A 15,563-nucleotide genomic window follows, 5' to 3' on the forward strand; every position below is an offset into this window, starting at 1 on the left:
CGCCCCTTCCCCGCGACGGAAAGTCCCTGGCTGGGGCTGCTGAGGGGGAGTGGAGAGGCGACCTGAGGCGTCTGGGGGTGGGGGACTCCGAGGGGGGGGACCACGTACGGCGCGCCCCCTGAAATCTTTCCCACGCCCAACACCCACCCACACCCACACGCACACACACTCTCTCTCCCAAAGGCTTGAAATTTTATTATTGGAGTTTGGGAAGATTCTAATGTGCCCAGAGCTCTCCTAGGGAAACCATCTGCCACCTTTACTGGGGTCCATGGCCTTGGAACTCTGGCAGGGGAGTTGGAGGGAAAGAGGCTGGAAGGCAAGGAAAAGAAAGGTGCAAAGGCCAGACTGAGACAGAGGCTTAATTTGAGCTGGCCAGGGGACAACGGCCATAGTTTGGACTGGGCAGGGGACAGGGGTCTCCGCGTGGCACGTCTAGGTAGGGTAGGGACCCAGTTGTAGCAGTGGAGTGTGTAAGCCAGGCAAACACATGGTTTGGGCTGGGGAGAGGTCAGGGGTCAGGATCAGGGGTCCCCACTTGGCCAGGTAGGGGCACAGCTTGCTCAGGGGACAGGGTCATGACAGGCTGGTCAAAGGGCAGGTGGGGTTGGGGGACTGTGCCTGAGCCCATAGTGCCTGGCCTCTATGACTTGCAGATGAATGAATGAATGTGAGGCTCGAAAGGCAGGTGCCCAGCCAGAAACCGGTCTAGTGGATGGCAGGACTGGGGCATTGGTCCTGGCGCCCATGGCTGCCCAGCCCTCGAACTAGCAGAGGCTGCTGATTTCATTTTTGCTACAGCCCCACTTGCAGCAGCTGCTGGAAAGGCCAGCCAGGACATCTCGGCTGCCCCGAAGAGCCCTGGGGGTTCCTTGCCAGCTGGGTTGCCCCCTGTAAAAGGCCTGGGGGGACTTGGTCAGGGTCAGCCACTCGCTGAGCCCCACAGCCTCATCCAGCTGGCTTGCCAGATGCTCTCCATCAGTGTCTGCATCCGGGAAGCTGTCTCCTGCAAAAGATGCGTAGAGTGAGTGTTCAGGGCTCAGCTGCCGCGGCACCCACAGTCCTGGCTCCTGGCCGGTCTAGCTCTGATCTTGTGGCAGAACCACAGACGACATAGTTCTGAGTTTTGATTCCATCCAGTCCTGGTGGAATCCAAGTCTGGCTGGATAGGCAGATTATCCAACCTTACTAAGCTTGACTTTCCTCTCCTGTCATTTATTTATGTAGTATTGTTTTTGGAGACGGAGTCTTACTCTGTCACCCAGGCTGGAGTGCAGTGGCGTGATCTGGGCTCACTGCAACCTCCACCTCCTGGGGTTGAAGTGATTCTCCTGCCTCAGCCTCCTGAGTAGCTGAGATTACAGGCATCTGCCACTAGGCCCAGCTGATTTTTGTATTTTTAGTAGAGACAGGGTTCACCATGTTGGCCAGGCTGGTCTCAACCTCCTGACCTCAAGTTATCCACCTGCCTCAGCCTCCCAAAGTGCTGGGATTACAGGTGTGAGCCACTGCAGCCGGCCTCCCTTACTCTTTATTAATTGAGGACCTGGTACATTTGGGAGCTCGGCTGGCTGAGCACGAATCCAGCCTCTCCAAGCTATACTTGTTAGGAAGTTAATTTACTTCTTGGAGCCTCAGTTTTCTTTTCTGCAAAGTGGAAAAAAATAATTACTCCAAACTTCTCAAGTTTTATAAGAAGTAAATGAGTTAATATCCATTTTTTAAAAAAACAGAACAATGAGGCATGACAAGCACTCAAAAATGATTGTTTAGACCAGGCACTGTGGCTCACACTTGTAATCCCAGCACTTCAGGCCCCCAGGCAGGAGAATCACTAGAGCCAAGAGTTCAAGAACGGCCTGGGCAACACAGCACTACCCTGTCTCTACAAATAATCAAAAGTTGGACTTGGTGGCGCAAGCCTGTAGTCCCAGCTACTCAGGAGGCTGAAGCAGGAGAATTGCTTGAGCCCAAGAGGTCGAGGCTATGAGGCTGCAGTGAGCTGTGATCACACCACTGGACTCCAGCCTGGGCAACAGAGCAAGGCTCTGTCTAAAAAAAAAAAAAGAAGATAATTATAATTTATTGAGCACTTACTGTGTGTCAAACAACATTTTAAGTGTTTTAGCAGGTTAATTTCTTTGTTCCTCTCAATGAAACCAGATGAGGTGGGTGCAGTTATTATCACCCCCATTTTCCAGAGGAGACCACGAAGGCAGGACTTAGTAAAGAATTTGAATGGCCAGGTACAGTGGCTCTTGCCTGTAATCGCAGCACTTTAGGAAGCTGAGGTCAGCAGTTTGGATCACCTGAGGTCAGGAGTTCGACACCAGCCTGGCCAACATGGTGAAACACCATCTCTACTAAAAATACAAAAATTATCAGGGTGTGGTGGCACAAGCCTGTAATCCAAGCTACTTGGGAGGCTGAGGCACGAGAACCGCTTGAACCCAGGAGACGGAGGTTACAGTGAGCCGAGATCGCACCACTGCACTCCAGCCTGGGTGATAGAGTGAGACTGTCTCAAAAAAAAAAAAATTGCATACGAACACATAGCTATTATGTTGTAGAGCTACTATCTGAATCCAAGTGGTGTGTCTGCTAGGTCCACGCTGTTTCCTATCCTCCTTCTCACTGTCATGAATATCTATCCATTTGCCAGGCTCCTGCCCCTCACGAAGCTAGGTCTCCTCTTCTCCTGGCTCTCCTGATACCTCCCAGACTGTGCCTCTGCCCTGCTTAGACTCTGCCCTAATCTGCTCTGACTTAGTCATACTACTTAATCCTGCAAGGTTCAGGAACTGTGTCTCCCATTCAAAGATACACTCAGAGACTCTAATCTCAGCACTTAGGGAGGCCAAGGTGGAAGGATCACTTGTGCCCAGGAGTTCGAGACCAGCCTAGGCAACATAGTGAGACCCCCTGTTTCTTTTTTTTTTTTTCTTTTTCTTTTATTTTCTTTTTGAGACAGAGTCTTGCTCTGTCACCAGGCTGGAGTGCAGTGGCATGATCTCGGCTCACTGCAACCTCTGCCTCCCTGGTTCAAAGGATTCTCCTGCCTCAGCCTCTTGAGTAGCTGGGACTACAGGTGCCCGCCACCATGCCCAGCTAATTTTTGTATTTTTAGTAGAGACGAGGTTTCATCATGTTGGCCAGGATGGTCTCGATCTTTTCACCTTGTGATCCACCCGCCTCGGCCTCCCAAAGTGCTAGGATTACAGGTATGAGCCACCGCACCCCACCTTGAGACCCCTGTTTCTACAAAAAAAAAAAAATCTAAAAACTATCCAGGTGTGGTGTCAGGTGCCTGTGGTCTCTGCTACTCTGGAGGCTGAGGCAGGAGGATCACTTGAGCCTGAGAGGTCAAGGCTACAGTGAGCAGTGATTGGGCCACTGCATTCCAGCTTGGGCAATAAGAGTGAGATCACATCTCAAAAAAAAAAAAAAAAAGACACTCAGAGATGGGAGGAAAAACCAACTTGTGGGGAGGGTCACACATTAGGTGGCAAAATCCGGCTATGTGTATACCACACGCTGCACATGACCTGCTGGAAAGGGCTGGAAACACTTGAGTGTTGTCCTTGTGAATGACGCTCTCCCCACCCTCACCTCTGGTGCATACAAGTAGCAGCTTTGCTTTGCACAGGGCTTGGTTGGCACCAAGCAGGAGCTCAGAAAGGAGTAGACCGTCCTCTGACTTACAGCCCTCATGCATGGCTTGCAACCTCCCATCCCAGCTCTGCTAACTCCTGAGCCCTTGTTTCAAGGCTGGGCAGGTGTCCCTAGCTGGATGTGGCAGGGCGGGGACCCTCCTCCTCCAGTAACCTCCTCTCATCTCTGTCCTAAGCTCCTGGGACCCATCCAGGCACCCGTTCCCCGCCTACATCCTCTTTTCTTCCAGCCTCACCCATAGCTTCACGGGCCAGGATGTCCGATCGCCTCCACCGGGAGCCCCCGCAGGTGAAGATGACTGCTCGGATGAACTCTCGGCCGCAGAGCTTCACTCCGTAAGGCGCTGCCCGGGCCTCGGCCCCCGGCCACAGCTCCCCGGTCAGCACCCACACTGCCAGGAGCAGCGGCAGCCTGTACCTGGCCATGCTGGACAGAGACGCCTTGGATTCGAGAGCGGGCCAGTGTCTCCGCTGCCTCCTGGCCCCCCATTTATACATCGTGGCTCCCCCCAACTCTGCCTGAAGAAAGCTGAGTGCCTCCCTTATCTTTCCCAGCAGAGGGGAGACAGGCACGGCCCCCGCAACCCGACCTTTCTCATGTCCCCAGCGAAGTGATAACCTTTCTCAAGGGACAGGGTGATGTGGCCCAGCTCGTTGTCATCATCATCGACAGAGAGGCGAGAAGGCTTTGATTCTGCAGAGACCAGAAACGCATAATCCCGACGGGCCGGGTGAGACGACACAGACGCCCGCAATGTTAGGATCCTGGACCTCTTCAAAGGTAATAATAACAACAATAACAGTGAATATTGCGCTGTGGGGCCAGGCACACTGCTCTGAGCATTTTATTTATTTATTTATTTATTTATTTATTTATTTATTGTTTTTTTGAGACAGAGTCTCGCTCTGTCTTCCAGGCTGGAGTACAATGGCGCGATCTCGGCTCACTGCAACCTCCACCTCCCAGGTTCAAGCCATTCTCCTGTCTCAGCCTCCCCAGTAGCTGGGATTATAGGCGTGTGCCACCATACCCGGCTAATTTTTTGTATTTTTAGTAGACATGAGGTTTCACCATGCTGGCCAGGCTGGTCTCAAACTCCTGACCTCTGGATCCGCCCACCTCGGCCTCCCAAGTACTGGAATTCCAGGCGTGAGCTACCTACCGCACCCAGCCTATTTGTTTTTGAGACAGAGTCTCGCTCTGTCACCCAGGTTAGAGTACACTCCCAATGGCATGATCTCAGGTCACTGCAACCTCTGCCTCCCAGGTTCAAGCAATTCTCCTGCCTCAGCCTCCCAAGTAGCTGGGATTACAGGAACCTACCACACACCTGGTTAATTTTTGTATTTTTAGTAGAGACAGAGTTTCATCATATCGGCCAGGCTGGTCTCAAACTCCTGACCTCGGGTGATCTGCCCGCCTTGGCCTCCCAAAGTGCTTGGATTACAGATGTGAGCCACCATGCCCAGATGCTCAAAGCATTTTATGTCTGTGTAATGACTTTAATTCTCCCAAAAACCCAAGGCAATGGTTCTCAAATGTGAATGAGTTTCAGAACCTTCAGATGGGCTTGTTAAAATGGAGATCAGGCTGGGCGCAGTGGCTCACACCTGTAATCCCAGCTTTGGGAGGCCGAGGCAGGTGAATCACCTGAGGTCAGGAGTTCGAGACCAGCCTGGCCAACATGGTGAACACGCATCCATCTCTACTAAAAATACAAAAGATTAGCCAGGTGTGTGGCTCATGTTTGTGTCTGTAGTCTCAGCTCTTTGGGAGGCTGAGGCACAAGAATTGCTTGAATTTGGGAGGTGGAGATTGCAGTGAGCTTAGATGGCGCCACTGCACTTCAGCCTGGGCCACCTCGTCCAACCCAGAAACCACACTTTTAAGAGCACCGGGTTATGAAATCAGGACTAAGATGATTCCCATATTACGAATGAGGAAATGGAGGTGCTGAAAGTGGGCCTGAGGCAGCAGATCCCAACTTTTGTGTGTGTGTGTGGGGGGAAACAGAGTTTCGCTCGTTTCCCAGGCTGGAGTGCAATGGCACAATCTTGGCTCACGGCAACCTCTGCCTCCTGGGTTCAAGTGATTCTCCTGCCTCAGCCTCCTGAGTAGCTGGGATTACAGGCATGTGCCACCATGCCAGGCTAATTTTGTATTTTAGTAGAGATGGGGTTTCTCCATGTTGGTCAGGCTGGTCTCAAACTCCTGACCTCAGGTGATCCACCCGCCTTAGCCTCGGCCTCCCAAAGAACTGGGATTATAAGCGTGAGCCACCGTGCCTGGCCGATCCCAACATTCTTGACACCAGAAACCAGTTTTGTGGAAGACAATTTTTCCACGGATGGAGTGGGGACGGGGGATGGTTTCGGGATGATTCAAGCACATCACATTTATTGTACACTCTGTTTCTATTATCATTATACTGTAATTGTATACTGAAATAACCACACAACTCACCATAATGTAAAATTAATGGGAGTGACCAGGCACAGTGGCTCACGCCTGTAATCTCAGCACTTTGGGATGGCCGAGGCGGGCAGATCGATTGAGGTCAGAAGTTCAAGACCAGACTGGCCAATGTGGTGAAACCCCGTCTCTGCTAATAGTACAAAAATTAGCCAGGCATAGTGGCACACGCCTGTAATGCCAGTTACTAGGGAGGCTGAGGCGGGAGTATCACTTGAACCAGGAGGCGGAGGTTACAGAGAGCAGAGATCGCGCCTCTGCACTCCTGCCTGGCGACAGAGTGAGACTCCATCTCAAAAAAAAAAAAAGAAAGGAAAAAGAAAAAAAAAGACTACACAGAATTAACCACGTTAAATTGCACAACTCAATAGCGGTTAGTACATTCACAGTGTTGTGCAACCACCATCTCTATCTGGTGCCAAAACATTGTTATCACTCCTAAGGAGACCCATACCCAGAAAACAGTCGCACCCCATTCCTCCCCTCCCCAGCCCCTGGCAACTAGTAATGTACTTTCCGTCTCTGGATTTGCCTTTTCTGGACATTTGACGTAAGTAGAGTCACGTACGTGTCTGGCTCCTCTCACTCAGCATTATATTTTTGAGGTTTTTCCACATCATGGCATGGAGTAGTGCTTCCGACCTTTTTTTTTGAGATGGAGTCTCGCTCTGTCACCCAGGCTGGAGTGCAATGGCGCGATCTTGGCTCGCTGCCACCTCCGTCTCCTGGGTTCAAGCAATTCTCTGCCTCAGCCTCCCAAGAAGCTGGGATTGCTGGCGCCTGCCACCACGCACGGCTAATTTTTGTTTTTTTAGTAGATATGTGGTTTCACCATCTTGGCCAGATAGGTCTTGAGTTCCTGACCTCGTGATTCACCCACCTCAACCTTCCAAAGTGCTAGGATTATAGGCGTGAGCCACCGCGCCCATTACAACCTCCGCCTCCTGGGTTCAAGCGATTCCCATGCCTCAGCCTCCTGAGTAGCTGGGATTACAGGCAACCACCACCATGCCCGGATAATTTTTGTATTTTTAGTAGGGACAGGGTTTCACCATGTTGGCCAGGCTGGTCTTGAACTCCTGGCCTCAAGGGATCCACCTGTCCCAGCCTCCCAAAGCGCTGGGATTACAGGTGTGAGCATGGCACCTGGCCTCCTTTATTTTTGTGTCTCAATAATGTTCCATCATATGGCTGAAACGTGTTTTTTCATCTGCGCGTTGACACTTGGGTTGTTTGTACCTTTTGGCTATTGTGAATAATGATGCTATGAACATGTGTGTATATATAGTATTAAAATGGTTTATTTTATTTTATTTTATTATTTTTTGGAGACAGAGTCTCTCTCTGTCACCCACGCTGGAGTGCAGTGGTGCAATATTGGTTGACTGCAACCTCCGCCTCCTGGATTCAAGCCATTCTCCTGCCTCAGCCTCTGGAGTAGCTGGGACTACAGGTGCCCACCATCATACCCGGCTAATTTTTGTATTTTTAGTAGAGACGGGGTTTCTCCATGCTGGCCAGGCTGGTCTCAAACTTTGGACCCCAAGTGATCTGCCCGCCTCAGCCTCCCAAAGTGCTGGGATTACAGGCACAAGCCACTATGCCTCGACTTTTTTCTTTTTTTTTTAAGATGGAATCTCACTCCGTCACCCAGGCCAGAGTGCAGTGGCTCAATCTATCTCAGCTCACTGCAACCTCTGCCTCCTAGGTTCAAACAATTCTCCTGCTTCAGCCTCCCGAGTAGTTGGGATTATAGGCACCCGCCACCATGCCTGGCTAATTTTTATATTTTTAGTAGAGACAGGGTTTCACCCTGTTGACCAGGCTGGTCTCGAACTGCTGACCTCAAGTGATCTGCCTGCCTTGGCCTCCCAAAGTGCTGGGATTACAGGTGTGAGCCACTTCGGCCCGCCTTTTCTTTTTTTAAAGATGAGGCCTGACTATGTTGCCCAGGCTGATCTCGAACTCCTGAGCTCAAGTAATCCTTCCACTTTGGCCTCCCAGAGATTACAAGCATGAGCCACCAGGCCTGGCTCTATTGTCAATTTCACCTTGACTTAAAACATGGCAAAAACAAGGACTCTGGTAAGAGGGGCTGACTTGGCTTCCAATTCCAACTCTTCCTCTTTCCTGCTGTGTGACCTTGACCAAGTCACTTAACCCCTCTGTGCCTTGGTTTCCTCACTTGCAAAATGGGAAGGATTTAATGAGTGAGTCAAATTTTTACAATCTCCGGCATGAAAAAAGTGCTGTTTAAATGTTATTTCTACTGGATACGTTCCCTTTGGATTAGAATTTTATCTCTTTGTCCTTTTCTGTGTCACAAACTCCTGGCCCCAGTGGGCTGCTGTGGATGTCACGGGTCAAGGGCAGCGTTCTGGAGGCAGAGATTACCTCTGATTGTACTGCATCTAAAGGGCTGATGAATAATACTCTCTTCCTCCTGAACCTCCTGTAGGGAGATACCCTCCTGCCCTTTTCTCCTGCATCCCCAGCACCTGGCCTGAGGGCTGGGGAAAAACAGACATTCAGGAAACATCTGCTGCCTGCCTGACTCAGCTGACGGGCCCCAAACCAGATGCCTCTTTTTTTTCCTTTTGACACAGGGTCTCACTCTGTCACTCAGGCTGGAGTGCAGTGGCCCGATCTTGGCTCACCGCAGCCTCCGTCTCCAGGATTCAAGCTATTCATGTGCCCTAGCCTCATGAGCAGCTACGATTACAGGCGTGCACTACCATGCCTGGTTCATTTTTGTATTTTTAGCTAGCATTACAGGTGTGAGTCTCTGCACCCAGCCCAGAGCCTCTTTTGTGTCTCACATAGAATCAGAGTTTTGGGCCTGACATAGCTGGGTTCAAATCTCTGTTCCTGTGTGTCCTTGGGCAAGACCCTAGCCTCTCTGAGTTAGTTGTGAAGATGGAGATGGTATGTATACCTGCTTCACGAGGCTCTTAGGGACTTTGGTGAAATTCTATAAAGTCCTAAGCATTCTTCTTAGCACTCAAGTCAGTGGCGTATGTAAAATGGTGATCTGCAGAAATCTGTGTCCACATACTAAACCCCGAGAACTATGAATGTGATCTCACTAGGAAAAAGTCTTTGAAGCTGAACTTGGTGGCTGATGTCTGTAATCCCAGCACTTTGGAGACTGAGGCAGGAGGGTTGCTTGAGCCCAGGAATTCAAGACCTGTCCGGAGGCCAGGCGCGGTGGCTCACGCTTGTACCCCTAGCACTTTGGGAGGCTGAGGCAGGTGGATCACCTGAGGTCGGGAGTTCGAGACCAGCCTGGCCAACATGGAGAAACCCTGTCTCTACTAAAATCACAAAATTAGCCAGGCGTGGTGGCGCATGCCTGTAATCCCAGCCACTCGGGAGGCTGAGGCAGCAGAATCACCTGAACCTGGGAGGCGGAGGTTGCGGTGAGCGGAGATCACACCACTGCACTCCAGACCGGACAACAAAAGCAAAACTCCTTCTCAAAAAAAAAAAGCACAATGACTCACGCCTATAATCCTAGGACTTTGAGAGGCTAATGCAGGCAGATTGCTTGAGGTCAGGAGTTTTAAGACCAACCTGGGCAACATGGTGAAGCCCTGTCTCTGCAAAAAATACAAAACTTAGCTGGGCGTGGTGGTATATACCTGTGGTTTCAGCTACTTTGGGAGGCAGAGGCAGGAGGATCACCTGAGCCCAGGAGGTCAAGGATGCGATGAGCTGGGATAGCACTACTGCACTTCAGCCCGGGTGACAGAGTAAGACCCTGTCTAAAAAAATAATAAAAAAACAAAAAAACTGAGACCTGCCTGGGCCACTGGGCCACATACTTCGACCTTGTTTCTAAAAAAAAAAACAAACCAAAAAAAAAAACAAAAAAACACCCTTTTTTTTTAAGAAGGAGTTTCACTCCTGTTGCCCAGGCTGGAGTGCAATGGTGTGATCTCGGCTCACCGCAACCTCCGCCTCCCGGGTTCAGGTGATTCTCCTGCCTCAGTCTCCCAAGTAGCTGGGATTACAGGCATGCACCACCACGCCCGGCTAGTTTTGTATTTTTAGTAGAGATAGGCTTTCTCCATGTTGGCCAGGCTGGTCTCGAACTCCCGACCTCAGGTGACCCACTTGCGTTGGCCTCCCAAAGTTCTGGGATTACAGGTGTGAGCCACTGCACCCGCCTGCATCCTTGCTATTTTTTATTTTTTCACAGCTGCATAGCATGCCGTGGTGTGAATGCTCTGTAGTTGTTAATTTCACCCTCAGAGATGGACATTTTTTCCATCTGTTTGTTCTTAGGCTGACATCACCATACGGAACCTCGTACAAACATCATTTTACACATATGCAAGTGTCTCTGTGGATAAACTCCCCAAAGTGGGATTTCTGACTCAAAGACTAGGTGCATTTGTAATTTTTACACGTATTGCCAAATACTCCCCCTCAGGCGTGAGAGCAAGTCACACTCCCTCTAGCAATGGGTAAGAGTTCTGTTGTCCTACAGCCGTATCAACAGACTGTGTTATCGAACTCTGATTTCTTGCCAACATGACAGGTGAAAATAGTATCTCAGAGTAGAGAAAATTTGCATTTTCCTGACCACAAGAGAGGCAGAGCAAAGTCCCATGTGTTTAAGAATCATTAGGAGAATCATTAGTTTCCTCTTTACTCTCAGGTAACCTCCCTTGTCTATTATACTTTTGGATTATTGATTTTTTTCTTTTTTTCTTTAAGACAGTGTTTCACTCTTGTCTACAGCCATACCACCCTGAATGTTCCCGATCTCATCTGATCTTGGAAGCTAAGCAGGGTCGGGCCTGGTTGGTACTTGGATGGGAGACCATGTGGGAATACCGGGTGCTGTAGGCTTAAAAAAAGGTTTTTTTTAAAGAAAAAAAAAAAGAATAAAAGACAGCGTTTTACTCTTGTTGCCCAGGTTGGAGTGCAATGGCATGATCTCAGCTCACATGCAATGGCATGATCTCACTCCACCTCCCAGGTTCAAGCGATTCTCCTGCCTCAGCCTCCCAAGTAGCTGGGACTACAGGCATGTGCCACCACACCGGGAAATTTTTGCATTTTTAGTGGAGACAAGGTTTCGTCATGTTGGCCAGGCTGGTCTCCTGACCTCAGGTGATCCACCTGCCTCAGTCTCCCAAAGCGCTGGGATTACAGGCAGGAGCCACCATGCCTGACTCTTTTTTGTTAATTTTTAATTTTTTTTTGAGATGGAGTCTTGCTCTGTTGTTCAGGCTGGAGTGCAGTGATGCAATCTTGGGCCTCTGCAACCTCCACCTCCTGGGTTCAAGCCATTCTCATGCCTCAGCCTCCCGAGTAGCTGAGATTACAGGCACTCACCACCACGCCCGGGTAGTTTTTTACATTTTTAGTAGAGACAGGCTTTCGTCATGTTGGCCAGGCTGGCGTGGAACTCCTGACCTCGGCCTCCTGAAGTGCTGGGATTACAGGTGTGAGCCACTGTGCCTGGCCCTTCTTCTTATTTTTTATTTATTTATTTTTTTTGAGACGGAGTTTCGCTCTTGTTACCCAGGCTGGAGTGCAATGGCGCGATCTCAGCTCACCACAACCTCTGCCTCCTGGGTTCAGGCAATTCTCCTGCCTCAGCCTCCCGAGTAGCTGGGATTACAGGCACGCGCCACCATGCCCAGCTAATTTTTTGTATTTTAGTAGAGACGGGGTTTCACCATGTTGACCAGGATGGTCTCGATCTCTTGACCTCGTGATCCACCCGCCTCGGCCTCCCAAAGTGCTGGGATTACAGGCTTGAGCCACTGCGCCCGGCCTCCTTCTTCTTTTTTAGTTTTTTTTTTTTTTTTTTTTTTTTGAGATGGAGTCTCATTCTGTTGTCCAGGCTGGAGTGCAATGGCGCAATCTTGGCTCACTGCAACTTCTGCCTCCTGGGTTTAAGCCATTCTCCTGTCTCAGCCTCCTGAGTGGCTGAGATTACAGGCACCCACCACCACACCTGGCTAATTTTTGCATTTTCAGTAGAGACAGGGTTTGGTCATGTTGACCAGGGCGGTCTGGAACTCCTGACCTCAAGTGATCCACCTGCCTCGGCCTCCTGAAGTGCTGGGATTACAGGAGTGAGCCACTGTGCCCAGCCATGGTTTTTTTTTTTAACTTAAATTTTTATCTTTTAATTCCAGGAACATTTTCGGTGCTCATAACTGGAGGTTATGTGCGGAGGATGCTACTAGCATCTGGTAGGCGGAAGCCAGGGTTGCTGCTCAACAACCTACGAAACGCAGGACAGTCCCTACTGCAAAGAATGGTTTCACCCCTAATATCAACGGTGCCACTTGTCCTAGAACAGTCACCGTTCCTTTTTTTTTTTTTTTTTTAGACAGAGTCTTGCTCTGTCGCCAGGTGCCACGCTGGAGTGCAGTGGCACAATCTCGGCTCACTGCAACCTCCGCCTCCTGGGTTCAAGGAATTCTCCTGCCTCAGCCTCCCTAGTAGCTGAGATTACAGGTGCCCACCACCACAGCCAGCTAATTTTTGTGTTTTTAGTGGAGACGGGGTTTCACCATGTTGGTCAGGCTGGTTTCGAACTCCTGACCTCATGTGACCCACCAGCCTTGGCCTCCTAAAGTGCTGGGATTACAGGACTAAGCCACCGCAACCAAGTCTCACACCGTTGTCCAGATGCCCAGGTGGCAGTGCAGTGTCGTGATCTCAGCTCACTGCAGCCTCCGCCTCCTGGGTTCAAGCCATTCTCCTGCCTCAGCCTCTTAAGTAGCTGGGTTTACAGGTGCCCACCACCACACCTGGCTAATTTTTGTATTTTTAGTAGAGACGGGGTTTCATCATGTTGCCCAGACTGCCCTCGAATCCCTGATCTCCGGTGATCCACTCACCTTGGCCTCACAAAGTGTTGGGATTACAGTGGTGTACCACAACGCTGAGCTAATTTTTGTATTTTAGATAGAGACAGGGTTTCACCATGTTGGCCAGCTGGTCTCAAACTCCCAACCTGAGGTGATCCGCCTACCTTGTTCTTTCAAAGTGCTAGGATTACAGGCATGAGCCAGCACACCTGGCCTGAAATTATTTATTTGGACTTTTTTCCATTACTTTTTTTTGTGTGTGAAGATGGAGTTTAACTATGTTGCCCAGGCTGGTCTTGAACACCTGGGTTCAAGTGATCCTCCTACCGTGGTCTCCCTAAGTGCTGGGATTACAAGCATGAGCCACCAATCATGGCCTATTTGGGTTTTTCTTTAAAATTTTTTTTCATAGGTTATGGGAACAGGTGGAGTTTGGTTATATGAGCAAGTTTATAGAAGTGATTTGTGAGATTTTGGTGCACCCATCACCCAAGCAATATACACTGCAGCCTATTTGTATACTTTTTTTTTTTTTTTTGAGATGGAGTTTTGCTCTTATTGCCCAGGCTGGAGTGCAATGTTGCGATCCTGGCTCACTGCAACCTCTACCACCTGGGTTCCAGCGATTCTCCTGCCTCAGCCTCCCAAGTAGCTGGGATTACAGGCATGTGCCACCACGCCTGGCTAATTTTGTATTTTTAGTAGAGACCGGGTTTCACCATGGGTTGGCCAGGCTGGTCTCGAAGTCCTGACCTCAGGTGATCCACCCGCCTCAGCCTCTCAAAGTGCTGGGATTACAGCTGTGAGCCATCATGCCTGGCTGCAAAAGCTCTTTAGTTTAATTAAGTCTCAGCAATTTATTTTTGTTTTTATTTTTTTTTAAATTTTTAATATTTTTAAATTTATGGAACGCTTCACAAATTTGTGTGTCATCCTCGCACAGGGGCCACGCTAATCGTTCCAATTTTAGTATATGTGCTGCCGAAGCGAGCGCTATTTTTGTTTTTATTGCATTTGCTTTTGGGATTTCCGTCATGAAATCCTTGCCTAAACCATGTCTAGAAGGGTTTTTCCAATGTTATCTTCCAGAATTTTTACAGTTTCCGGTCTTAGATTTAAGTCCTTAACCCATCTTGAGTTGATTTTTGTATAAGGTAAGGGATGAGGATCCAGTTTCATTCTCCTACATGTGGCTAGCCAATTATCCCAGCACCACCTGTTGAAAAGGGTGTCCTTTCCTCACTTTATGTTTTTGTTTGCTTTGTCGAAGATCAGTTGGCTGTAAGTATTTGGGGTTGGCCGGGCGTGATGACTCATGCCCGTAATCCCAATTCTTTGGGAAGCCGAGGCGGTCGGGAGTTTGAGACCAGCCTGACCAACATGGAGAAACCCCGTCTCTACTAAAAATACAAAAGTAGCTAGGCATGGTGGCGCATGCCTGTAATCCCAGCTGCTCAAGAGGCTGAGGTAGGAGAATCACTTGAACCCAGGAGGAAGAGGTTGCCGTGAGCCAAGATTGTGCCATTGCACTCCAGCCTGCATAACAAGAGCAAAACTCCGTTTCCAAAAAAAAAAAAATGTTGGGATCTGCTGCCTCAGGCCACCTTTCAACGCCTCCATTTCCTCATTTGTAATATGGGAATCATCTTGGTCCTGATCTCATAACCCCGTACTCTTAAGAATGTGGTTTCTGGGCTAGACGAGGTGACCCAGGCTGGAGTGCAACGGCACGATCTCGGCTCACAGCAACCTCTGCCTCCCAGGTTCAAGTGATTCTCCTGCCTCAGCCTCCCGAGTAGTTCGGATTACAGGCACCCGCCACTGTGCCCAGCTAAGTTTTGTATTTTCACCATGTTGGTCAGGCTAATCTCGAACTCCTGACCCCAGGTGATCCACCCACCTCAGCCTCCCAAAGTGCTGGGATTACAGGCTTTAGCCACCATGCCTAGCCTATGTGCCTATTTTTATACCATTACCAGAGCACACCTATTTCAATGTTTGATTTGCAGTTGGTTGAATCCTCCAACGTGTAACTTGTGGATACAGGGAGGACCAACTATATACGGTACAAGCTGCACCAGAGAAAAATATAGAACATTTCAGCCTCCACCCTGCATTTCCAGCCACAAAGTCTTATAACGATTTTTTATTTATTTATTTATTTTTTAAGGAAGAGTTTTGATCTGTTGCCCAGGCTAGAGTTCAGTGGCGCAATCTCTGCTCACTGCAACCTCTGCCTCCCAGGTTCAAGCCATTCTCTTGCCTCAGCCTCCGGAGTAGCTGGGATTATAGGTGTGCGCCATCACGCCCAAAGTGCTGGGATTACAGGTGTGAGCTGTTGTGCCCAGCTGAATATTTTTAATGGAAGACATGGTCTCCGTGCTTGATCCAGCCACTTCTGGGCGTTGGAGAAATGGGTAGGAGGTGGAGAAAGGGCTTCTAGCTTCCCTCCCAACAATGAAGACCCCGTGGCTGGTCCTGGGACTCTACTGTGACTTGTACTGCCAGCTGGGATTCATTCTTGGGCACTGCCTGCCTGTAAGTCTCATTAATTCTTGGAGGTACTTCTCAGAGCTGGGG

The 15,563-nt window shown here is 49.6% G+C and overlaps 2 protein-coding genes, 1 non-coding gene and 1 pseudogene across 3 annotated transcripts in view; 2 read left to right on the plus strand and 2 right to left on the minus strand.

The window, feature by feature from the left end:
• Nucleotides 1-175: 175 nt before the first annotated feature.
• Nucleotides 176-4,169, minus strand: RLN3 (relaxin 3). Its single transcript, XM_012457822.3, has 2 exons — nucleotides 3,908-4,169; nucleotides 176-1,006 (listed from the first exon to the last, which is right to left on the minus strand). The coding sequence occupies exons 1-2, from the start codon at nucleotides 4,167-4,169 to the stop codon at nucleotides 768-770; spliced, it is 501 nt and encodes a 166-aa protein (XP_012313245.1). The 3' UTR covers nucleotides 176-767.
• Nucleotides 3,666-15,563, plus strand: part of RFX1 (regulatory factor X1) — a 62,148-nt gene continuing 50,250 nt past the window's right edge. The window contains exon 1 of the mRNA XM_012457819.2: nucleotides 3,666-4,452. The gene's annotated coding sequence lies outside the window, so the exon portion shown is untranslated. The remainder of the gene's footprint in view (nucleotides 4,453-15,563) is intronic.
• Nucleotides 10,883-11,001, plus strand: LOC135276903 (5S ribosomal RNA). Its single transcript, XR_010344454.1, has one exon. It is a non-coding gene; the product is annotated as a 5S ribosomal RNA (ribosomal RNA).
• LOC135276852 (U6 spliceosomal RNA) lies at nucleotides 13,882-13,977 on the minus strand (annotated as a pseudogene).

The sequence above is a fragment of the Aotus nancymaae genome, unplaced genomic scaffold (genome assembly GCF_030222135.1).
Source record: "Aotus nancymaae isolate 86718 unplaced genomic scaffold, 86718_ANA_hifiasm-v0.15.2.pri h1tg000028l, whole genome shotgun sequence".
In the NCBI taxonomy this organism is placed as follows: domain Eukaryota; kingdom Metazoa; phylum Chordata; class Mammalia; order Primates; family Aotidae; genus Aotus; species Aotus nancymaae.

Excerpts from the sequence above, each read along its gene's own strand:
- RLN3 (XM_012457822.3), bottom strand. The coding sequence starts at position 4,169 with ATGTATAAATGGGGGGCCAGGAGGCAGCGGAGACACTGGCCCGCTCTC. Across the intron at positions 1,007-3,907 it reads CCTGGCCCGTGAAGCTATGG|GAGACAGCTTCCCGGATGCA; the intron begins GTGAGGCTGGAA and ends CATCTTTTGCAG.